The sequence below is a fragment of the Lampetra fluviatilis genome, chromosome 10 (assembly GCF_964198595.1).
Source record: "Lampetra fluviatilis chromosome 10, kcLamFluv1.1, whole genome shotgun sequence".
Taxonomy (NCBI): domain Eukaryota; kingdom Metazoa; phylum Chordata; class Hyperoartia; order Petromyzontiformes; family Petromyzontidae; genus Lampetra; species Lampetra fluviatilis.
Genome location: NC_136284.1, coordinates 1,849,187 through 1,875,422, shown reverse-complemented (window position 1 = coordinate 1,875,422; position 26,236 = coordinate 1,849,187). Strand labels below are relative to the sequence as shown.

The 26,236-nt window shown below is 44.6% G+C and overlaps 2 protein-coding genes across 3 annotated transcripts in view; one reads left to right on the top strand and one right to left on the bottom strand.

The window, feature by feature from the left end:
* Positions 1 to 6,296, bottom strand: part of LOC144934410 (angiotensin-converting enzyme-like) — a 35,959-nt gene extending 29,663 nt beyond the window's left edge. The window contains exons 1-3 of the mRNA XM_078860141.1: positions 5,302 to 6,296; positions 2,197 to 2,361; positions 1,458 to 1,557 (exon numbers count right to left, since the gene is read on the bottom strand). Of these exons, the coding sequence (XP_078716267.1) occupies positions 1,458 to 1,557; positions 2,197 to 2,361; positions 5,302 to 5,526 (490 nt within the window). The 5' untranslated portion in view covers positions 5,527 to 6,296. The remainder of the gene's footprint in view (positions 1 to 1,457; positions 1,558 to 2,196; positions 2,362 to 5,301) is intronic.
* LOC144934409 (protein TANC2-like) overlaps positions 1 to 26,236 on the top strand; it is a 115,967-nt gene that overhangs the window by 25,042 nt on the left and 64,689 nt on the right. Inside the window, exon 1 of one of the 2 annotated variants that reach the window (XM_078860135.1) lies at positions 11,916 to 12,052. The exons of the other annotated variant lie outside the window; for it this stretch is intronic. The gene's annotated coding sequence lies outside the window, so the exon portion shown is untranslated. Of the gene's footprint in view, positions 1 to 11,915; positions 12,053 to 26,236 lie in introns of those variants that run through there. 2 annotated transcript variants of the gene reach the window in all.

Sequence of the window (26,236 nt, the reverse complement as noted above, 5' to 3'; positions counted from 1 at the left end):
ACCCTTGCAGGGCGAGCGTTGTTATATCACGAACACCCACTGTCGAAACTACAGCGCGGTTGAGAAAACGATGACTCTTGATGTCAATCAACCAAGGAAAACGGAATAAAAATTCCAGTTGCCTTTGCAATGGCAACGTTGACGATGGTGAGACTGCCTAGAACAGGGCCTTGATGTGCCGGCGGCTGTAGGTAATTAACACACACGGTGAAGGTGCCCAGTGATCAACATTAATTACAGCCGTATGTTAAAGCATTGTATACTGCATAGGATAAAGCCTTCTGCTGCCCACAAAGGAGCGTTCGCGTCTGCTGGACACTGTGGTCACCCATCCAAGCACGTCCAGGCTCAACTCAGCTTAGCTTCGGGGACCTGACGAGTTTTGGCGCATTCTGAGCGATTTGGCCAGTACAGTATTTATTTTGAGCAAATTAAATACATTTAATGTGAGTTTCATTTTGAGAGATGAATAGAGATGACTTTGCTACGTTTGCATCATTCCAGTCCTCCAGTGATTCTGTACGTCACTTCAATGTGCACATCTAAGTAACATTTACTTTCTCACCCCAGGCGCCCATAACATAGTCGTATTACATTATATTTTTCACCATTTTCCGAATATGAGACTTGATTCTCCCTGCAGCTCCCTTTTTGGAATAATGAGTCATCTAGTTGGCACTTTTATCAGCTCATTATGCAAGAGTAAGTCTTCCCAAACATTGAATTTGGCACTCAGTAATAATTATTGTAACCATCATTTTCTGACTTCCAACCCCATACTGCCATGTGTCGTTGACAACATTGTGTGTGTGTGAGTATAGTGGGGAGCGGTAGTGTAGCGGTTAGCGCTACGCTGCGCTACGAACCCGGCGACCCGGGTTCGATTTCTGCTCACGGCCAACACCAGTGACGATTATCTGAACCGGTCCTGGGCCTCCCCTAGGTCGACTCAGCCTCAAATGAGGACCTGGTGCGATGTTTAAACATCTCCACTAGGGAAACAAAGGCGGCCGGGCGTGGTGCTGGCCACCCACCCCCTCGTGTGTTGTGCCATCCTTCATAGGTGCGTCTCGCTGTGTTGTTAAGGCTATACGGTGGATCTTTGTATCGCACAGCTGACATCGACGGCCAACTTCACTTCAGAGCAGTGTCACACGACGTCTCCAAAGATGTTGCAAGGAATGGACACAACTGCATAATGTAGGGCGGGATTGAGCGCCCTATGCCACTCACGGCAACTGGAACGACGTGCTCTTGCGGTTGCCGCCGCAGGCCGTGGCGTCAGTACCGAGTGGTAAGGCGTGGGATCTGACTAAGCCAGGCGTTCAATGACCTTGTCAGTTATCTTATTGTTGAAAGCATAGCAGAAAGGTAAGATAATTTATGTGTGTGCGTGGTAATGTAACCTTTGCTTTTCTGTTAACAGCACCAGTGATGTTGGGAAATGCCGCTCTTACTTGGATCCAAGGGTGCACAGTCTGACCCGCTTGTCTGCCCGGGTTTGCACACTTTGGCCGTGCTGTAGATCGCGTCCATATCGGATAGCAGTCGATTGTACTGTGAGCCACAACGCGCAACGATAACGCGCACACGTAGGCACGATGTGCCGCAATAAGCCTTGTAATCTTACCACCACCGCCGCCACGAGTCGTCAACAAGATGCGCCTCCGTGCTACTCATACACAAGGGCGAACCGTGGTTTTAACGACCGACTCGCGCTCAATGTGAAGTCCAGCAATCTACACGCAATATTAATTATTCGATATGAGCTCACCTAGAAAATAACGTCGTCGGAAAAGGCTGTCGTTGAAATTGAAAGTTTTCGATCATTGATAATTGCAGCTGAACTTTGGCGAATGCTTTATGCATTTTTTTACAGCCTTATAGTTTCTGAGGTCTTACATTTTAAAAAGGGGTAAACAATATTATTGTTATAAATACATAAATCAATGTTAATTGCTGCAACATAAAAAAAATTTAATTGCCCCAATATTCAAATCACAGCAAAGATTGCATTCTTCGTAAATGTAACGTATGTTCTTGTTTGTGCATGAACATGACACAATGAAGACATCCAGATGTCTAATGTTTATAGTTCCACCTTACGAGTCAATTTTCCTAAGGGTTTCTTGAGTCCACTCTATGTACAACACTGGACTCTGTAACGCATCTCCTCCATGCCTGTGGGAACATTACCTCTTCTCTTTCTGTGACGTCGAGGTTGGCACTGCCCAGAATCCTGATTTGTTCAAGTAAACGTTTATTCGTTTCATTGAACCCATGCGAGATGTTACCGAAGAGATCCTTGGCCTTTTGCCCCCAAGCTTCCGTGAACTCCTGCTCCTTCAAACTTGCCGCCACCTAAAACGACACGCATGGCACACGCAGCAGAAGTCCTTCGTTCCATAATTAATTTTAAAAAAAAGTTAATATTCTCTTATTTTTGTATAATAAAGTGCAGAATTTAGGGAAGTTACAGGGAACTTCACATTGCATGCATCACGCTGAGATTGGCACATTTACTGGCCTATTTACTTTCTGTAAACCTGCCTACTCTGCTCACATAAACACAACGTCTACAGCCTACACCCTGCCTAATATATTCCATGTGAAGCGCAGCTTGGCGAAATATGCCATTGTAAGGCGGCTGCCATGTCAGGAACGCGCAGAATCATCATATCGTATTTCTCATATTGTTTACACAGTGCGCCGCCCCTTTTGCAGTCACGGCGTAATTGGATAGCGGAGACTCGCCCTGAGAGGGCCCGTAACAGTGGGGGACCCTGTGAACGCTTACTCCAAAGGGACTGGGAAACGGTGCCTCGTTTTTTTTGCGGTGGGGTTTTGCTCGTAAAGCAAAATGAATGCACGCTCAAAACAACTGCCCTGAAAAAACCTTTCGTGCTTAAAGCCTGCTATCTGGTCGAATCTACCGCTCAACTCACCCATCCATGCCGACCTCACGCTGAGCGTACGGGGGACAGGGTCAAGCCCTGTCCGGACTGGTAGAGCCATCACAGCTGTCCCCCCTGGAACCTGGGTACAACAGCTGGAGGAGCTGGGCACCATCCAGGCAACTCTGGCGAATGTTGTTCCCAAATATCGAAATATGGCCCAACTGCCTCCACCATTGGTCATTAAAACAATAAGTTCTGATTCTACCCCAGATGAAACTGGGAATTAAAAGTTCTTAAGCCATTCCAAGATTGTATTAATTGATAATTTATTATAATCATTCAAATAAACACGTTTTCACTTTAACTAACGATGTAATACCCATGTAAACGAATATTGGTTCCAATCAAGAATGTGTTCTCACTTAAACTAAACTTTATAGTAACAGGAAAGGCCCACCGAGCTATATAACTTGTTTTCAGAAGCGACCTGGTCACAAATGATGGCCTGATAAAATGTCTTATCATGTGGAAATATATAGCAGCCACATACTCTTAACGCATGTTTCTGAATGTGGTGGGGAAAACTATAGGACTCGGAAAAAATGCACACGTCCATAGGGAGAACATGCAAACTCTAAATATACAGGCGTCAGGGTCAGGATCGAACCCACGACCTGCATGCCAGGCGAGGTAGTTAACATCTCCCCCAGTAACTGATTAGGGTCAGGTAATGTGTTCGGGTTAGGTGCTACATTCGTAAGGACCAAACAGTTGGAATGAGAAAGTAAAACTACACTGAAATAAAAACGAGCAACTTTTTCACAATTAAGATTTTAGTTGAAAATGCATGGATATAAGCCTGTGTTTAAAGAAAGACGAATTTGTTATGAACGTGTGCAGGTAATAGACATCATATGGGAAATGAATATATGTACTGTATGCCCCTGTTGGAAAAAATATCCGGGGGGGGGGAGGGAGGTCGTGTATATACCGAAATATGTTGGACACTGAGATATATTTAAATCTAGTTTTTTCCCCCAGCAAGGACAGTTAAGTTATTGTAAATAAACCACAAGCAACGTGATCTTGTCCAAATTTCTCAGGAATCTTGAATAACAAGTGCCACAGTGCCTCTCAGTTTCTCAACACGAAGCCTCCTGCTTGCGCATCAGGGTCACTGCACGGGGCGCAGTCCAGTCGTGTTATTGCCAAAAAGGGACTGCTGCACACGTTGGTGGAGGTTGCGGGTGTGGAAGCTTTCCCGACGCTCTTTCGGCGTCCAAATGCCCCTTTCTGCCAAATATGCCCAGTCGTGGGCGACGATTGCTACGCAAATTCCAATGGAGTAATTTGCGAGTATTTTCGTTCAATTTCGGAAAATTCGGACCAAGGTATCCCGGCACTTTTTACGAATGTCGTCACACGATCTTTAACGTCGACCGTGAAGCAGGCGGCGCGTATGTTTACGGTTTAATATGCAGTTAATAACCAGGGCGGCCACTGGAAACGTGACGAGCGGCAAACGCGCTACCTGCCGGAAGGGGCCACGTCACTGCCCACAGTTTCTGAACCCAGGGGACAACACGCCAAGCGGCCAGGAACAAACGGCATTGATTAAAATTGTAACAAACAAGAGTTGACAATTTTTTTGAATTCAACAAAGGTGATAAGAAGGTGGGAAGAGCGACGATGGAGGGGGGAGGATCCTAAAAGTCGAGCAGTGCACGCAAAGAAGCAGAATGCGTGGCGTCTCTTAATGTGGGCAACGGCTTCTCGGTGTGCACAGGCGCGCTTCGTGAAATAAAAAAACAACGCACTGTGCTGTCGTTTTGAAATGTTAGTGCGGCATTCTTAACATGCACCAGAGCAGTTGAAAAGTTTCCGAAGCGCTCTTGAAAGAAAGCGATCGCACGTGTATCAGCAAACCCCCTACAAAGAGAAAGATCCCCCGTATAGCCTTTAACAGACTGTTTGGGCAAGTGCTGTTAGTGAGCACCTCTGAAGGCTGGAACGGCACACTGGGGTGGGTGGCCAGCACCACACCCGGCTGCCTTTGTCTCTCAAGTGGCGATGTTTTTTTACGCACCGCACCAGGTGTACCCCCTACACACTCGAGAGGTACAGGCACATACCCATGCTTGGACACACACACACCTGCACATGCACACACTTAAACTTACAAAAACATAGCAAAGCTCCCCATTGTAGCCAGATAGAATGTTGGCGGTAAATGCCGTTAGCGAGTACCTATCAAGGCCAGAACGGTGCACAGGGAGAGTTTGTGGGATGGCCAGCACTTCATAAATCCTCACACATTCGCGCACCACCACACACACTCCGCACCGTTACAACGGCCGGGACCCCCCCCCCCACCTATCGGATACGCCCTTGCGCCCACCCTCACCTGCAGGTTTTGATTCTCTTCTGTGATGTTGGTATTGTAGTTCCAGCTGGCCAGCACGCTCTCGTACAGCACCCCCTCGGCCGTGTCGTTGTAATCGGCGAGGAATTGCTCTGCGCCCGTCTCATCCTGGGAATAGTCGCCGGGAAGGAGCCCGATATCCAGTGCGGCGCGACTCGCGGTCGCCAGCCCCACCAGGAGCGGCAGGACCCGGGCGAGGGACATCATTGACACACAACCCCCCTCTCTCCCGAGTGACGAGGAAGCTAGGGAGCACCGGCGTGGATATGCTTGCTTCGAGAGTGTGGAGGGGAGGAAAGCGTGTGCACCGAGCGGAGTGGCGCGTCTCGCCTTAAGGAGGCAAATAAATATATAACGGCGCGCGTATAGAGGGGGAGACGCGCTCGGTTTGACCTTTACTCGCAGCTCCAAAGGCGCGATCTCGTGGATTATCGCCTATCTTTATGGCGCTGTCGGATCTCCGGGCGATACAAATGTGCCTATACTGCATTGCCGGTGCTCATTTTGCTGCGTTTTACGAGTCCAGATTGCGCGTTAAGTCGTTACAGATTCGCGCTGTTCGCTCCGTGCGAGTGTGCGCGCCGCATACGTGTGTGCACGTGCGCCGCACTATGATGCAACTGACGATGTACGTTGAGCCCTCGTCGTAATGAAATAGAGATGCTCGGCTTCTCAACTCAAAATTTCTCAGTTTCGGGGCCCCACAGTAAAAAGTGCGATCTGAAACTAAATACAGTCAATCTTTCTGCACGCAACCCCACCGGCGCACCCCCTCTGCTCCGAAGAAGGGTCACAGAAAGGTCAGCCTACCGATGTCGATCAATTAGCTTTGGTTTGCGTAAATCTCGATATATCTGTGCGCTTCGCGTCTCTCGATCTGTCGCGATGTGAGCGACGCACGGAACACGAGCCGAGCGCCGAGCGTCGTTGCACTCTGTGACGTCGGAGAAATGTCCTCCTCAGGCGTGCCTCACAAGTCAGCGCCCCCACACACACACGACGCTAATTAGCACGGCTCTGTCTATTGTTCCGACTTCGATAGGGCCTGATTGACATCGTGCGAGTGTGCAAACACGCGCAAAGGCAAACAGCACGGAGCAAAGTGAAGCCTAATCACTGCGAAAGCGTCCGATCTCATCGGATCTCACAAATTGAGCAGGTTTGGTGAGCCGGATGTATGCTCGGACGGGTTGATCGCTCGGGCTTGCCGGGTGTAGCAGGCGTGGGGCTGCGAGGCGACTCGATGATGGCAGCGCTGAGTGTCGCTGCCCGGCCCCCGTGTGTGTCTGTGGGGTTTGCTCCCCGTTCCCCATTTCCCTGCTCCCCACATGCAGCCAAACTCTCATTTTGAGGAATGGGCCAAACATCCCAATACAGCAGCACCCCCTTTAAAAAAAATAATATTGGGACTCAGTGAAACTCCCCCTCCCACCCCCCATATACGTTATTAAATCGTTTTTACTTTAATATTTTTCGTTACAAAACGTACAATGCAAGCAAGGCGGTGAAACGACTTTTCCATTTTTGCAAAGGTTATGCAATGAATGGCATTTGTGTTTAAAGCGGCAATGTCGGCTGCAATATTGTTTTGAATTAAACCGTATCCTGTCTTGCTGTTCATACACACAGGGGCACACAAAGTGACCCTGTGTGTCTGTGCGGCACGTGTGGCCGTGGCCGTGGCCTGCGACGTAGACCCTGCGTGAGACGCGTGCCCCCCCCCCCCGTGCTCCACTTCATGTAGCCACGGCATCAGGGAGTTGGGTGGCAAAAATTAACCCGTAAAAACAAAGTTTTTCACTATAAATCCTTTATATGCGTGGCATAGATTTTATTTTATTATTCATTTCTGTTTTTCTTGAGTAAGAGTTTCATTTTTATCACATTGGTATTTTAAATTAAATATGAATTTTTTTTTTCCCTAAAAAGTGGAAAATAAATTGTCACGCACAACGAGTCTGTGTGCAAAATGTCAGCTCGATTGGATCACGGGAAGTGGGTTAAAACACGACCGAAAGATTTGCACGGTCGTAAGCGCGCAAGCAAGCAAGCAAGTGAACTTAATATGAAGGATTTAATAAAGGATTTAAAAAATTAACCCGTAAAAACAAAGTTTTTCACTCTAAATCCTTTATATGCGTGGCGGCTAGAGTCCTCTCGTCCTCTGGCTTGAGATGGCTGCCACCTATGAGTCAGATGATTGGCTGCCAGCATTAAGCCATTAATAATTAAATATTTTAAAAAAATTCCCTAAACAGTGTAAAATTTTGGAAAAAAAAATCACGAAAATTAATTGTCACGCACAACGAGTCTGTGTGGAAAATGTCAGCTCGATTGGATCACGGGAAGTGTGTTAAAAAACGACAGAAAGATTTGCACGGTCGTAAGCAAGCAAGCAAGCACGCAAGCACGCAAGCAAGCAAGCGAACTTAATATAAAGGATTTAAAAAGCTGCAGCAACGAGAGTCGTGATGACGCCTGTCCTGGTCTTTCAGGCTGAACTGGGGGTGTTCACTGAGGGGTTAAAGCCCCCATACCGATCGGGGGTGGGACAACCACCGCCTGTTTTGCGTACCCAGCCTGGCAACCGTCATCTGGTTTGTTTTAATTTGGTGTGCATGTGGTTACAATGTGCGCATGAACGAGTCAATAAATACATGGATTGTATTCACTTGAAGCTGTGATTTATTTATATTGGTGGAACGCGACCCTGGCCTTTTGTACCAGAAACGGGGTTATCGTACGATAATACAAACATAGATATATAGCTATGCGGGGGACACAATTGTAGCAAGAAAAGTAAAAAGTAAAAATAGTCAATATTGTATGCCCCAAATAAAAATTTAACTCACTCCTGGGGGGCAGTTTACCCTTATCGGACTTTACGAGTTCTGGTGGGGTCTGGTGACGCAGGGTGAGGCACATTGATCAGTGACCACTGCCTCATTGACGTAGCGATGTCGTGCTGTCAGCAGTCCGTGGACTTGGGACTTTGGATGGAAATTATTTCCCGGGAATGAACGTCTGCTGAGATTTATTTTTTACTTTTGTTTAAGTGTACGGGCGGCGGCCAAACTGACCATTGTACAATATTGCCGCGCGATGATCTATTGCATTTGATCATAGTCACACCAATTGACGATGATATCTAAATAATGTTGAGGGGATCGTGTGGCTCGGATATCAAATTGCTGAGCTGGCACCGCTGAGATCTTTGGGTAGAAGTCAGTGTATTGAGTTGATAGTCTCAGCCCGGTCACCAATAACTGCATTAAAAAATCCAACACGTAACATTTGACCCTCCACCTAATTTGGTTGAATTACGGTTCCAAGAATTTATAAACGATTGGTTTGACTGCCATTCAACGGACATTAATGTCAGTGACAGAACGAGTGAGAAAGTGCTTCTGCTTACTGTGTGGACCAGGTCACTTGAAAGGATCTCAGAAGGAGCTCTGTGATAAATGCTGACGCTAGCTGTTCTCCAACACCGATTTGGTCGAGATCCAAATGGATTCTTCATTGATGACATGACACAAATAGCACAAATGGGATACAATTGTGGGAACAGACAAAACAATGAGGAAAACAAATCTAAATAAGTTATACCTAAATCTGCATGAGAGGGCACTGATGGCCATTGGCTAAAGTGGTCCAATCTACACAGAGACGTACACAATGTGTGTGGTGTGCAGTGTTATAGCCGTATGCTGAGTTGTATATAGAATCAGTTCTTCAGCTGCTGGAACTCATGTTGTCCAACAGATCCAAAGGCTGATTGTCCTACTCTCTTCATTATTGATAGCCACGACCCACAGAGACAGCACCGAATACAGATTGTACAATGGAAACACTCTCATAGATTAATTTAATTATCCATTGAATACACGAAGTTTTATAAGATGACAACGTGGTGGGCATCCGCCGTTCTTCAGAGCACACGTGCGACGGCCTACCTTCCGTGACACGCAGAGCGTCCTCCTTCTACCACGTGGCTGCGAGCCACTGGGACATCTGGGTTATCTATGAGTATTCAACATTCACCTCTCAGATTACAGTAACGTCGGACGTGACTTGGAGGGTTATCTGGGAGGGTGATCGTGGGGGGGGACTGTTGACACTGTCCCGTGTACGTAAGAGCACTGCCCATGTGCCTCCTTAAGCGGCGTGCAATTGTGTTCTGGCAGAATGACGTGGTAATTGCAAGCAACGTTCCAGTGCTCGTCGCACGCGTTGGTCTAATTCTTAAGCAATAATTTGAACTATACTTAATATTTTATTGTCTTAGCACTGTATGCCAGTTAGGGGGGGGGAGGAGCGAATAAATGAAGGGAATATATAATAAACACGCTTGGCTTCACCCATTTAAGGAATAATGTTTCTTGTCGCATCAGATAAATGGGTTCGTGGTGGGAATTCTTCCATCACAGCCAAAAGATGGGAGAATGCTTACGAACAGGAAAGATTAGAAGTCAGCCATGCAATATATGAGATTTTTCCCTTCTTTTATAAAGGCCAGGCCGAGTAGGCGCGCCCGTGTTGCTGAATTGTGCCGTGTATAGCTTTGTGCAGGGAGAGAGCGTGAAGGGAGGCAACATCGCCGGGCTGTCCGTGAGCTCTGCTCGGTCACGGTGTGCACGAGGTGTGACAGCACCCCTCTTGGATGTCAGCCACCCCTGGCCACACACTACATACGACCACATTTTATTTTGCAGTTTCATCAGATTAATCTCGGCAACAGTGCATGTCCCCGACAATTCAGGCACGGTGCATCCCGTTGACTTAAAGGAACTGATTGCAGAGGAGCCGATGGGCTATGGTGTAGACAGTGAGTCGTGCAGTGGTACAACACTGATGTGATAGACATTCGAGCATGCCACGACGATTCGGATTTCATAAAAAAGCCAACTTGAATGATTCTCAAAGTAGTTTTTTTTTCTTTCATATATATACAGAATATATATTATTCCATTTTCTCCAACCATTTAAGCAATTACACATTTACATTGAAGAGATTGACACTAATATGGGTAGCAATATTTGAACATTCGCTTTGTCTCCCAAATGCCAGACAAAGTTCCATAGTCTCATGCACTTCTGCAGGTACTGTACTAATTTTAGGATGAGTCGACCTAGGTGAGACCCCGTGCAGGTTCAGTTGAAATTACGTGCATGGAATTGTAGCAGTGCACAACACACTATGACACCACTCCACACGCATACACGCCAGACTTCGACACTGACATCAAGACCCAAGTACCATATAGATGCATATACATAGACACCGGCATACAGACACTGACATAGCGGCAAGAATTGACGTGGAGAGAACAGATACATACGGATAGTAACATGAAGACAATGCAGACACACACTGACACAGATGCCCCCCATATAGCCGTAACAGACTGCTGGGGCACGTTGCTGTTCTCGAGCACCAATAACGGCCTGAACAGCACACGAGAGGGTGGATGGCCAACACAACGCCCGGCCGCCTTTGTCTCGCTCGTGTCGATGTTTATACCGGTACTCGTTTGAGGCCGATTTGACCCAGGGGAGGCCCAAGACCGGTTTAGATAATCATCACTGATGTTGGCTGTGAGCAGGGATTGAACTCGGGACGATTGGTTCGTAGCGCAGCACGCTAACCGCTACCCGCGCTACCCGCTAATCTGCTGACATTCGCCACTAAGTGGCGGTGACGTCGCCACGGCGCCGGTGCCAGGCTATGTGCACGTTGAGGCCACGTGAAGTGTTGAACGCCCGCTGCAAGGAGGTCACGGGGCAGACCCAGGTGAAACGGGTCGACTGACTGAGATGACTGGCTGATGTACCATCTGTGACCCCTATTGTTCCAACTTGCTGTGCTTTAGCAACCCGGCGCTCCGCTCGTTGTTGTGAGCGTCGCTTCTCCGCCCTCCGTTGTTGTTGGAGGGCAACTGTCTCCAACTGCCCAGTAGCGTCCTTCACGAGCCTCCTCCACAGAGGCCGATCTTGACACCGCTGGTACCAGTCATCGGCAAGTCCATTCAGCTCCACGTCCTCTTGTACTACAACACTCCATCTGTTCTCTTGCCCGTGCCACGCCCGTTTAGCCCCTCGATCCGACCGAACCAAAGATGCTTGGGCATGTGGTGGCTGGGCATGTGGGCTCCATGACCCAGCCAACGCAGCCTTGCCTGCCAGGGGAGCTCATTGATGGGAATGTGTTCAGATCTTTCAAGGATTTGTGAGCCCCTCACACAATCCAGCCTGGTTAAACCCAGAACGGATCGTAGGCATGCCAGCCTGAGTGTTTCTAACCGGCGCAGATGTTCCATTCGTGGGGTCCACGTTTCACAAGAAAAGAGGAGGGAGGGCATGACCGTGGCCTAGAAGACCTGAAGCTTCGTGTGGAACGACAGACCGGGTAGCTTCCACACAGCATTGCGCAGCCGATGAGACATGTGCTGATCATAAGCACACTACCACTCCCCACACACATTAATTCACACACACACAGGCAGTGTAGACACGAGGCGCCTGGCCTCTCTCTCGCCGCCCCGTGGCCACGCCAGGCACTGCCTCTCTCCCGCACGTTCGCGCCACTTAATGATCACCGCCGCTGTAATTACCTCCCTTAATCACCCTCTCATCATCACTCTCTCATCATCACCCCCCTCGTCATTGCCCCGAGGGAGCCCAACCGGGTCCCCCAGCGCGGTGCTCATCGCTCCTGCGCCTGCCTAGCAAGGTTAGTGAAGCCTCCTCCTCCTCCCTCTTCATCCTCCTGCTATGCTCATCCTCCCCGGGCTCCATGATTGTGGATAATTCAACGCTGACGAGCGCTCGCATCTTGTCAGCTCCTGCTGTTGCCGTTGTTACTGCTGCTACAGCAGCTGGTAGAGTGGTTCGTGTGTAGCAGCAGCAGCAACAGCAGCAGATGTAGGTGATGGGAGCGTGGCTGGTGCCGTTGTGGTGGCATCTGTCTTCGGCATCTGTGCCTGGTTCTTTGTATGCATGTACCTTCATCAACCGGGCCCTTCGTCTGGCTGAATGGATCGTATATCTGGACGAAGTATTGCATTGACGGTGTATTGAATGACAGAGACCCAGGAGACAGGGCTGTGGGATGAACTCAAGGGTGGGATTCGCGCAGGACAGCGGTCACTTCCGACAGGTGTCGGTAGAGGGACGATGTTCACGGCCGGTGACGAGGTGGACCTGTTGTGATGCTGCTGTCGGTGCCGGTGACGTCCGTGACCCGGTCAAATTGTCTGTCAATTTTAGTCATGGGACTCACTTTAGCCACTGCTACTGGATGGGTTCAAAGCTCTACGATGGTTGTGTGATAGTCCAATAAGCATGGAGGACCATCAGCATGCTACTTATCAATAATTAATCATCAGCGAGCAGCAATGGTCAATCCGCTGCTGAATTAAGGCCTCCCAAATCAACCACCATCTCTTACGATCTCAGCAATATTGCAACATATTTGACGTACTTTTATTTTTCACGTCTTCTGGATATTTAGGACATTTGATAAATTAATACAGTGCTGTGATGAAACCTGCGCCGATGGAGGTGATGTTGTCTGTTCGAAGAGCGCCCACCATTTCTCTGTTCTGTGGTAATATCTGATGAGAATCCAGCGGGCCACCGTTTCACTCACGCGTACCTCACTGAAATCGTGCACGTTTCACGCGAAATGTATCTAATTCTTTGGTCCAGAGCATTCAATGGACTGTGTACAGTTGTTCAATGCTTTTTTCATGTATAGGACCATTTGTTTGATTTCTAGACAATTTGTACGACGTGGAATTATGAATTTTGTTTAAGCAGCAACGAAGACAGTAGAGCTAGAAGGAGCTCGCTGTTTTGTTTCACTGTTTTGAAATTAGAAACGCATTATGAATGTAGCTGTGAGGGATGTGAGGCTTAATATTATATTAAATATGTGTGCAGTACCAATATGTGGGAGATCTTAACTATGATATGAAGATTATCATTAAATATATTAATACTAAGCATGTTTTTACGACTGCATACGCTGTCCACATCAAATTACAACGTTGTGTTAATGCAATGTATGAAAAAAAAAAGAAAACGTGCGATATAATTTACACGTTTTGAAACCAATCTTATAGATCCCACTTCTGAATATGATTATTTTTTCAAATAAGAATCGCTCGTTATATGTGGCAATTTGAGCACACCAAGACAATGTGAATGATTCATAATCGAGTGTTTTGGGTTAGATCGCGTAAATATATAAATGTGTCGTGAAAATCCGCCACCACCCGACACAGCCAACTAGTAAGGCTTGTCACATCAACAGAACGTGGCCAATTCGTCACTAGTACAGCACTAATCGGTGTGTTGGAGAGCCAAGCCACAACATTTGCAAACTGAGTACAACGTTTCGCCAGTAATTACAACTATCTTCATCAGGCGACAGCCAGATTTGTGGAGAAGTCTGACTGTTTCGTTCCTTATATAGAGGCGTAGATGTGGTGACCACGCTTCTGCGCTCTTGCACAATGATGATGGGGGAGGCTGGATGACTGAGGCCACGTACATTATGCATGTGCATTATGCAAGCCCTTTGAACTTGTCCTTCCTGTCTATTGTGTTTATTAAAATAGCCCTACCAACTGTAATCCCTATTGAAGTACGTTGCCCTTTGTAGGCATCCATTTAAATAATGTATTATTTGATGATTCGCTTCCACGCAGCACTAAGACGGTAGCTATCCGAACGGTTAAAGTTATTTTATTTCTTTCAATTTAGATAGATTCTCTAATTAGTCTTGGCCAGTAGTAGCTAGTTTTGCACAAAACTTCAACATTATCAAAATCCATTGAGTGTCCTTGTTGGCATGCGTGTTCTGCTACTGCTGACAGTTGCATTTTAGATAATTTAATATTTCTCTGATGTAATTTTAGTCTCGTGCTGATAATTCGTCCTGTTTGCCCAACATAACATTTACCACACGTGTAGTTAATCCTGTACACACCTTATGTTGATAGCTTCGGTAATACATCTTTTGTACCAGATATTCTTGTTGTTGATCGGGGCCGATCGACTGTTGTGATACCCCTTGAGGACTATGATAATAAAATAAAATATTTACTCGATGAAGGTACCTACCTTAAAATTAAACGAGACCCAACCAGCACATTGGAACGTAAAACAACGGCAATCATTGCCAATTCATCAATTCCCAAGGAAGATCAATGCATGATCAAACCAAGGGCATCAAAACCACCAAGACTTTATGGGTTACCAAAAATTCACAAACCTGATGTCCCATTAAGACCCATAGTAAGTACAATAGGCTCTGCCACGTACAAATTAGCACAATACGTAATGAAACAATTACAGCCCTACATTGGTAGGACCTCTTCGTTCATCAAAACTCTGAACATCTCGTAAATATAATTAAAGATATTAAGCTTAATCCTAATGATATTCTCGTAAGTTTTGATGTGACCTCTCTGTTCACGAGGGTTCCGGTCAACGATTCAATTACATTACTCGACACTCTGGTAATGAACAACGGTTTAGCCAAAGATATCCCAAGACGAGCTGAACACTGTCTAAAGAACACCGACTTCTTGTGGCAAGGTGACGTCTATAAACAAAAGGAAAGAGCAGCAATGGGCTCTCCTTTGTCTCCTGTGATAGCGAATTTGTACATGGAAGATTTTGAAATAAAAGCAATAGCTTCAAGCACACTAAAACCATCTGCTTGGTTTAGATATGTGGATGACACATTAGTGGTCTGGCCACACGGCAAAGATACACTGAACGCATTTCTAAATCATCTCAACTCGTAAAACCCATCCATCCAGTTCACCACGGAAGTGGAAGCTGACAAAACTTTACAATTTCTGGATATTCTGCTCGGACGTGGTAGAAATGGTAAAATAACACACAGTATTTACCGAAAGAAAACGGATATTGACGCCTATCTGAATCTAGAGTCACACCATCACCCGCACATAAATATACTCTAATCAAGACGCTCATTCATCGAGCTAAGAAAGTGTCAGATGGCGACAGTCTGAGAAGTGATATTCAACATGTTAAAAATGCGCTGCAAATGAACGGTTACAATGATGAACAAATCAATAGGGCATTGAATACCAAAACCAAATCAAATAACAAGATCATTTTAACTGCCCAAGTAATTAAAACGATCAAAATACCGTAGATTGCAGGAGTAACTGATAAACTAGCCAGATGTTTGGAAAAACAAAACATCCGAGTCAGATTTGGCACGGTACATAAAATACATAATTTTATATCTGGTACAAAATATGTATTACCGAAGCTATCAACAGAAGGTGTGTACAGGATTAACTGCACGTGTGGTAAATATTATGTTGGGTAAACAGGACGAATGATCAGCACGAGACTAAAAGAACATAAGAGAAATATTACATTCTCCCAAATGCAACTGTCAGCAGTAGCAGAACACGCGTGCCAACAAGGACACTCAATTGATTTTGATAATGTTGACGTTTCGTGCAAAACTAGCTACTATTGACCAAGACTAATTAGATAATCTATCGAAATTTAAAGAAATCAAAATAACTTTAAGCGTTCGGATAGCTACCGTCTTAGTGCTGCGTGGAAGCGAATCATCAAATAACACATTATTTAAATGCATGCCTACAAATGGCAGCGTACTTCAATAGGGATTACCTTTGGTAGGGCTATTTTAATAAACAATAGACAGGAAGGACAAGTTCAAAGGGCTCGCATAATGCACATGCATAATGTAAGTTGCCTCAGTCATCCTGCCCCCCCCCCCATCATTGTGCAAGAGCGCAGAAGCGTGGTCACCACATCTACGCCTCTATATAAGGAACGAAACAGTCAGACTTCTCCACAAATCTGGCTGTCGCCTGATGAAGATAGTTGTAATTACTAGCGAAACGTCGTACTCAGATTGCAAATGTTGTGGCTTGGCTCTCCAACACACCGGTTAGTGCTGTACTAGTGACGAATTGGCCACGTTCTGTTGATGTGACAAGCCTTACTAGTTGGCTGTGTCGGGTGGTGGCGGGTTTTAACGACACATTTACATATTTACGCGATCCAACCCAAAAAACTCGATTATGAATCATTCACATTGTCTTGGTGTGCTCAAATTGCCACATATAACGAGCGATTCTTATTTGAAAAAATGATCATATTCAGAAGTGGGATCTATAAGATTGGTTTCAAAACGTGTAAATTATATCGCACGTTTTCTTTTTTTTTCATACATTGCATTAACACAACGTTGTAATTTGATGTGGACAGCGTATGCAGTCGCAAAAACATGCTTATTATTAATATATTTAATGATCATATTCATATCATAGTTAAGATCTCCCACATATAGGTACTACACAAACATTTAATATAATATTAAGCCTCACATCCCTCACAGCTACATTCATAATGCGTTTCTAATTTCAGAACAGTGAAACAAAACAGCGAGCTCCTAGCTTTACTGTCTTCGTTGCTGCTTATACAAAATTAATAATTCCACATCGTACAAATTGTCTAGAAATCAAACAGATAGTCCTATACATGAAAGAATCCGTGAACAACTGTACACAGTCCATTAAATGCTCTGGACCAAAGAACTAGATACATTTCGCGTGAAACGTGCATGATTTCAGTGAGGTACGCGTGAGTGAAACGGTGGCCTGCTGGATTCTCATCATCGCCTGATGAAGCTAGTTGTAATTACTGGCGAAACGTCGTACTCAGATTGTAAATGTTGTGGCTTGGCTCTCCAACACACCGGTATGCTGTACTAGTGACGATTTGGCATGTTCTGTTTACGTGACATCCCTTACTAGTTGGCTGTGTCGGGTGGTGGCGGGTTTTAACGACACATTGATATATTTACGTGATCTAACCCAAAAACCTCTTATGGATGATATTGGTCGCGAAAGCCATACGACGTGTTAAAATGTGAACAATGCCGGTGACTTTTAACGGTCTGCAAGGATGGTGTATACTCATAAATACAAAACACAAATGTTACCTTTGTTTTGGGATGGTACCCTGCTGGAATATTCAGGACTGTTTTATTTTTTTATTAAACGACAACTAAAAACAGTGTGCCATGAAGAAGGGTCATTGCTCAAAACGTCACCTATTATATATTTTTCTAAGGCCACAGTGGTATTAAAGAATTGTTGTTATAAAAAAAATTGTGTTCAGTGTCTATAAACATCAGAAATCACAGCTCGGCTCCCAACTACTGGTTTGGGGCATTTCACACAATTATGGAGCTGACTTCTCCTGTTACAGTGCCTGGTGCAATCACCTATTTACTTGCTACGTTAAACATGTTTAGGAGTGACCATGGTACAACAAAAAGGATAAACCTTGTGGCCTTATATTTAGAATACATTTCTGGCCTGTTTAATGAATCACTAGCAGTGTTTTTAACATACACCTGAAGGCTATGATCCTGATTTTCCATGACGCTAAGAAACGACCTGTTTAAACAAGGGGGTTGGTGAGTGTTTATCGTTCAATGTAAACACTCCAATTTTGATTTAGTGTATTTAGCGTCTACAGTATATGCACCCACCACCCACTTCTCAGCAGTCACTCTTATTTATTAAAAGGTAATTGTAATGGGGGACTCGAAGGGGGTGAGCAATGGTACATTGATTGATGCATGCACTGACTTCACTGTGAGCCCTGGCATCCAAATGTAATTGCCAGCCATGGCTGACATCAGTGGCAAGTGATATCTGCACTGGTCCTGGGACCCCGCCCCCCGTCACTAACCCCCACTGACCAGCGTCGTGAATGATGGTCAATCAACCCCCATGACCCACACAGCTTTGGGTGCACTTTATTCAGCAGTGTCTTGACAAAGGTGTAAATGTCAATATTGCGTTTCAATTAAAACTAGTAGGGCTAAGACACTGCCTCTGAATGGCTCTTCTATGACGATAGCAGTGTGGAATACCCCCCTTTAATTGCTGCACACTGTGAATTCACAATGTCGTAATCGTTACTCGTAAAGGATTTGTTTCAACATATGATTCATGTCCCCTAGACCTCTTATCTCTTGTTGGCATGCACTTAGATTTTGTTTTGGCTGTGTTGGCATGACAATACAAATGCTGTTTTATTTATGTTGCGTGACTTATCTTCAGGCCATGTTGGATATATGTTGTTGGGTTCAATATTAAGACACTAACCAATTTTGCTATCTTTGTGTCTGGATTGAGATAGAGACAGATAACGTGCATGTTACTTAGATTTATTCTCGAAGGCAAAAATAGAACACAGTGGAACATACCCATATGTGTTTTTTTCTAAACTTATAAGAGCGTGCATAACATCACTTGAAAGAAAACAACGTGATGCAAGCATTACTGACATCTCTATTGAAACATTTTCTCACGCCTCATCTCTTTTTTATGAGAACAAGAGATCAAGGATGCACTAAGACTTGGTTTTAAAATCTATTTATAATTTAAAAAAATCTATTTGAATGGAAACTGACAGTGCATTTTATAATTTAAATGCAATTTGTCATAAATGCCCCGATGCAATGCGTTGAGACGATCGCGACGCATTTGGAACACATCTCGACACATTTATGCTTCACTGTCATCAGCCAACATCTATCCACCGTTGTCGCCATCTCTCACACTCTCGCGATGCTCCAAGCTAAATGCTACACACGAGCCGATTCCATTGCTCCATCTGCACAGTGGACATCCTCCTCGGCGCACTCTCTCCTTTGGCTGCCACTGTTTTGCTAGGCTCGACCACGTGTGGTGCCCCAGCCCACTTAACTTCAGGATCAATATGATGTCTCACACGTGTGTATGTTCTTTGATCCAAGTGTTAATATTTGTGTCTCGTAGTGCGATTTGAAGCATGCACATTTTATTTTCTCAATGTTCGTTTTACACAACAACTTCCTCCTTTATGTGCATTGCTATGATGCATTTTATTATTGGGTTTCCAAAAGCACCCGAATCTGCTCTTCTTCACGTCTTTATTGAATAATTTTAATCCCAGTCCACCATCAGAGTATATAGATATACATACTCTGATGTGTGTTTCAAAATGTGTCATGCTAACATATTGTTTAACAAACTTTTTGTACGTGACTTTTGTTTTTGTCATTTATCTTCAGCCCAACTTTGCAATCTTCTTCATTAAGTTCTTTAGTCGTGTCCTATAGTTCATTGACCAAATACATACTATCGATGAGATTCTGGAAAGACTAATGAATATCAAATACCATTATTCCTCGCCATTATATTATAAAATGCCGTTTGACTCGGTGAAAATTGATGCAGTGATCCGTCTCTCACAAACCAAGGCCTAAATAAAACATATTCACACACTGAACTTGCAATACAGAGGCCACCAAGTTGATGCAGTCTCCCGGTGAATCAGTTGGAACAATGTGGCACTTTTTTAAAATCTGCCCTTGTCTGTCCACTCAGCAGTTTCCACTGAGCTGTGTACATCGGTAATTACGGTCTGTGCCCTCTACTGGTACATTTAATAACATGCTAAGCCTTGTACTGCACAAATGTAGCCATTACAACAATCAAGGACAATCAGCAAGAATGCCAGTGAATCTATGATCGGATTTTTACGTCGTCAAGTTTGAAGATGGAACATTGGCTTCGGGACTTTGCAAGGCACATAAAAAAACATTATACATTAGATGTAAAATTCAGATCTGGTTCAGTGATTTGTATGGAACTTTTACGATTGTGATTTTAAGGTACGCTTATCTATGAGATCCATACTTAAATTCTAAGTGGTAACAAGATGAAAATTAAACATTATGGGTACTGGAATATGTTTTATGTTCATTGGTTGACTGGTGATCCTAGCCTAATCACCAAATAACCTTTACACATGTTCACATCGTCCTCGTGGCTAAGCTGTGTTGTGAGCAGCTCACAGTTGGAAGATTGCCAGTTTAAATTCTGGTTGGGGGTGGCTCGACCTTCCGGGGTCGATAACATTATTACCACTTACTGGTGAAGTTAACAGTGGTTGTTCTATGGAAATACTAACCCCTGCCATAGCAATGGGGAATTTCCACCATGAGCACCAATGCCTCAATGCTCATTTGGACAGGAAATAACTTTGACGTTTTATTATAGAATGTGAAGAATAAGCCACGGCTTTGTCCAGAAGAGGGTGCTGTCTATATGTGTGGTTGCTGCCTCCTATTTAGCAGGCACTGCTAGTCTTTCAATCTGAATATCCAGTTAATAGAGTCGACTGTTGGTTTTCAGCGATGTTGACATCGTAAATAATAATAATATTGTTCATCCTTAATCTCGTACGTATAACAGATAAAAACTCGCGAGCAAACCAAAAAACTCCACAAACTCATCTTAGCTGAAACCATCTGCATGTGCCATGACCGTGCCAAACATATTTTGCTTTAATATTCATCTCACAACCTATGACCTAGACGTGGGCATACGTTTTAAAACTGTTTGGCAGCGTGTGACTTGTGACAGACAGTGGGGCAAAATGACTTGAAAAAGTCGCCACCCTCATTTCCGCATGTCCCCATTGTGTTTGACTGCCCGGGCCAGGAGGTGAACTACTCCACATATCTCACGTGCCAAGCAGGGCCTGAAGCAACCAACCACTTGCACACGCTGCCTTACCTGGTCCGAGGCAGAGGAAACCATATGATGAGGGTGATCACTACATTTTACGTGCACAAAGGTTACTGTTTTGCGTGCACAAAGGTTACTGTTTTGCGTGCAGTGGAAACGCAAGAAATATTTGTGGCTCAACAAAGCCGTAGTCTCTGCTGGCAAATGCTGCCATGCCAGGCATGCTAATGAAAGCTATCGGATTTCTAGCTGTGAGCACATTGGGGATAGCAGAGCAGCTCCCCAGCGGTGCTGTTTATTTACCTCTTGACAACTGCCAGCAGCGGGCTCTGCAAAGGTGTTTTGCAGGGAAAGTAATTTCCTTCGCTGTTTGTCATAGCATGTTTGTCATAGCGCCGTAGGGTGCCCTTCTCACTTTGCGAGAAAACAGGTGTGGTAAATTCGTATCGATTATTTTTCTCTCTGTCTTCTTCCAACACCCCCCTCCCCCCTTCTCTTGGGAGAAAGTGCATGCTCATGCAGCTATTTTAGGGGACGTGCTACAGTACATTGTGCAGCTTGCAAGACTACTTGGGATGTGAGAGAACAAAACGAGGGCCTACTCTGAATCATAAATGCATGCAAATAGTTTCTCTTGCTGGATCTTGGCATTTTTAAAGTAAGCCGCGGCTTAACCTGCTCGTGCGTGGATGGCGGATGAAATGGTCTAGCGGGGACCTCCGTTGGCCCGTAATTTTCGTGGAGATTGAGTTGTTACCCGGGTGTCGTTGTTTAGGGATCATTGTGTTTGTACCCCCCAGTGCTCGTAAACACGAGCGAAGACATACATGTTGAAGTCCGTCCCGTCGCATTTCAATGAGCCGTGGCAGCTGGTGCATTTACACGATGAGTGTGGCTCGCCACCTTAATTAAGCACATTGTGCACTGAGGCCACAGTGTGTTTACAAATTGGCGCAGTCAGCATAATGAATACGTTATTCAGTCAGCGCTGAACTGATTGTGACTCATCCAGTGCTCGCTGGAGGCACGATTCTGCACAGCCCTTCCAATGCTCACGTGTTTTTTTTTTAGCTGGAGTAAAATTCGAGACTTTCGTCATACCCAGCTGCTCCTGAAAATGGTGTTATAAACTCCACAAGGGATTGAAGAAATTTCATTTTTAGACGTAACATTTCCATTTGCACCATTTGCTTGACGTGGCGTCAGCGTGTGACAGCGATGGTGTGTCCTGGAGGCTCGTGTGGCCTGTGGAACGTCTGCCTCGCTCACGTCTCCTTTTCAGTGTTTCTTCCCCTGCGGAGTGATATCCCTGTCATTCCGCAGGTGAGCGTACGCGTATCCACCGAGCGCGTGTATTTGCGCCAAACTGGTAAATTAATTTCCGTGTTCTCATTGTTTTTTTTGCGGTAAAGTCACGTATGTTGAAATAAAATAAAATTTTAATCAATAAAATAAAATTATAATAAATCACGAGGTTTCGAACGCAACACAAGCGCTCCATCATCAGGTGGAAATGGGGTGAAACATATAGCGAGGGAACACACAGAGGGACACCACGTACACAGCACATAGAGATCGGCAAACTGCACGAAAGCAAATGCAACAAGAAGATGGGAGACGAGAAACTCAATAGACCTTCGAAACATAATGTGACGCAAACCAGTCGGCCAACAACACAGTTAGACACGAGAGATTTAGCAGTCTTTTGAAATACGTGGTCAACCACGTATTTTGCTATATGTTTCACCCCATTTCCCAGTCCCTCCAGAAAAACGCGGAGTTTTTTGGTGATTTTTGCGGGCAAAAATCGTTGATTATGCGGCACGTTTTCTTAAAAAATGCGATGGAATATGCGGGATATTTATGCAATTTTATGCGATTAAATTGCGGGAACTTGCAAAAATTGCGGGAACTTGCAAAAATTGCGGGAACTTGCAAAAACTGCGGTTTGATGAAAAAGAGAAAAAAAAGTGATTCCCCCAACACCCTATTCACTAGGCTACTACTTTAATGTAAAGAGTCATTTCTTATTACTTCCTATGATAAGCAAGCATACTACATCACAGAAAGTGCTGGGAATATTTAAGTTATCATCTTGTTTTATTTCAGACCTTAACAAACAGATGGCTCAAACTTACAAAACATTGAGTCGAACAAGTTCTGTAGCTTTACAAAATGAATATGCTACAACTTCTGTAAAAATGAATAAATAAAATATTAAAAAATAAAATGTGTGCTTCCTGTTTTACAGAGGTAGCTATACAAAACAGACATCTTCTGTTAAAATAAGTGTTTTCAGTGCACAGTAACGTAAGCAATACAGTAACAGTACAGTCTTACAGTAATGTAAATTTACATACTACTAACAAAAAAGTGCAATCTTACAACTGTAAAGTTGCATAAACTCTTCATCATGGTTTCATTGGCATCGCGGGGTTTGCAGCTTTTCAATGATGTCGCGTAATGAGTGACGTCACTTCATAACGTTCCCATGGCAACAGGGGAAATGGCTGCGCTTGTGTGAAGTAAACGCAACATTTTTCAACTTTCTGCTAAGATATATGTGACTTTTTGCAACGAAAATGCGGGGATTATGAAATCATGCAAGCCCGCATATTTTGCGCGCGGAAATCTGCAATTTATGCGGCGAAAGTGCGGCGTATTTGAAAAAACGCGCCCCCCGCATGAATATGCGGACTTTGGCTGATTTTGCGTGGAATCTTGCGATCGCATAATCGCGTTTTTCTGGAGGGACTGATTTACACCTGAGGACGAGCGCTTGTGTTGCGTTCGAAACGTCGTGATTTATTTAAATTTTTATTTTTTATTTTTTATTTTATTTCTACATACGTGGCTTTACCGAAAAAAACCAATGAGTATAATTTCTGCAGTCACGAAAGCTTCAATCCTAGATTAATTTCCGTGTTATTCACATTTTAAAGACCTTGCCACCGTCTCGTTTTAATTAACCTCTGCAGAAGTCGCTGAGGCTGTGATTTTGCGAAGGTGAAATTGTTGCCGCTGAAGCAGCAATGATTATTTCGCAACTAGCTTTTTTTGCCCGTGTATATTTCAGTAAATCAAAAATATTAAATAAAAATTATTTCAGTTCATGATTATTAATGAGGGGGGGGGGTTGCCCCATGTGGAGTGACGCCACCCGCTCATGGTTATTGGAAAGGGGTGCGGCATGTGGAACGACGTCACCCCCTCATGGTAAGCGTGGAGGGGTGCGGCATGTGGAGTGATATTATCCGCTCATGATTATTAATGAGGGGAGGGGTGTGGCATGTTGAGTGCGCGGCCTTCTTGTGCGTTAGTGTCAATTTCCACGCGGACATGAATATTAATGAAGGGGGGGGGGGCTCTTTTGCAGTGACGTCACGCACAGATGTTGCACTGTGCTGCGTACATTTATTTTTTACCGTCATTTTCTGTAAAGAAACGTCATATTTGAAGCGACTGCATAATAAATTATGTAATTCAGCTCGACATTCCTCATGAATATTAATGAGGGGGGTGGGCCTCATGTGGAGTGACGTCACACGGGGGGGGGTGGGCCTCATGTGGAGGGACGTCACGCGCGGGACGGACAGCCATTTCTGGGTGATTATAGTAGGTAATGCAGTACTTTGGTTTATGTTTTATATTGGCAGTGTGCGTGTTTATGCATATGCGTTGATAGATGACACTATTTAAATCACACCTGCTTCCATTAAATGTCTTGAAAAGGAAATTGCCGTTCAACCAGTAAATTTGGAAAAGTGAATCTTGGAATGGATTGAAGATCTTGTATTTATTCATAATAAAAAATACTGGACGACAATCAAGCCTGAAAAGAGTGGGGAAATGGGGGGAAACTACCAGGGCCACAAGTTTTTTTTTACATTTACATGATGGGGAAGGGGGGGCAGACTACATGACTTGTTTTTATGGGCATGACTTAGTTTAGGCTGCTGTAGATTTTAACAAAAAAATAAAACAGGTGCTGTTTGAGTGCAGCCTGTCCCAGAAAATGCAATAGACTTGTTTCACCGATGGTGCTGTGAATGCTGGACATCTGTGAAAAAGAGCTTCAAAGCTCATCGGATTTCTCCAGAGAAAAATAAAGGTTCTGATTCTGGATGATTCTGAAGTGACAGCAAAAGCGTGCGCGTGTCGCGTTTACTCAGGACGCTATTGTCACATCTTCCTCGTTTATTGGAGCACTCGATGACGTTATGGAATTGTGGTATCAATCGGCAGGCTTTGTCTGAGGATGAATAATTACGTTCTTACAAACAGCTTTTATTATGCGGTAGAAAAGAGAATCGTTGATCACGCAAGTCGTGCGATGCACATTTCTCGGTTTTAGTCTTGGTCTCGTTTTCTCTTGGAGAGTGATGAAGAGAGCCACCGAGCAGGCCTCGGTCTTCAAAAGGGGATACGTCAATGAAGACTTGTACTAAATCACATGCACAACATTGTGGGCATATTCTCTAAAGCACTCTAGTCTTATGTAACCAGTGTGGTTGTGTAACTAATAAATGGTGCATATAGTCGCACTACAATATAATTAGTGGTTGTTAAACCTTGTGAATGTTGCTGGGTCACGGGTCACGAATACCTGTCAACCCATACGGTTTATACCCCGTATTCCAGGGAAATTCAGTTTTCAGGTCCATCCGGCATACAGCCGTTTCAATACAGACAACATTTTTTGGTCTATTATTGTTTCTCCCTTGCGATGGGACTTTGTAGGATGAACGTTGAGATTCATCAGGGGCACGGGTGTGACCAACACGGTCTAGGTACTGATAAGGTGTTGACATGTATGCAGGTGCCTTGGGTGGTATGTTGGGCTACGCCCTTCGTCTGCCTCTCAGAATAGGCAGGCACCTGATTCAATTGCCAGTCACGTGACCACTGGACGAGGTGAGCTGGCATAGAAATGTAGCTGAACTACTAAAATTTAATCCGTAGCCATCCTGAAAAATGAAATAACCAGTAACACATTTATGCTATTTAAAATATACTTGATATTAATGAACTTGCAACAATAGTTAATTCTTGAATTTTAATGAGTATTTTAACATAAATCTAAATATGCCAAATTAATTCCCTAAGGATTTTGAAGAGAGGAGACGTGGAGTGACATCGCGGACGTCACTGTGTAATGCCGGCCCCAGAGAGGCACGGCGTACGATGTACTCACATCACGGACATCACGTATGTAGGAACATCGTGGATGTCACTGTGTAATGCCGGCCCTAGAGAAGCACGGCATGCAATGCATTGACCCCACGGACACCCCATATATG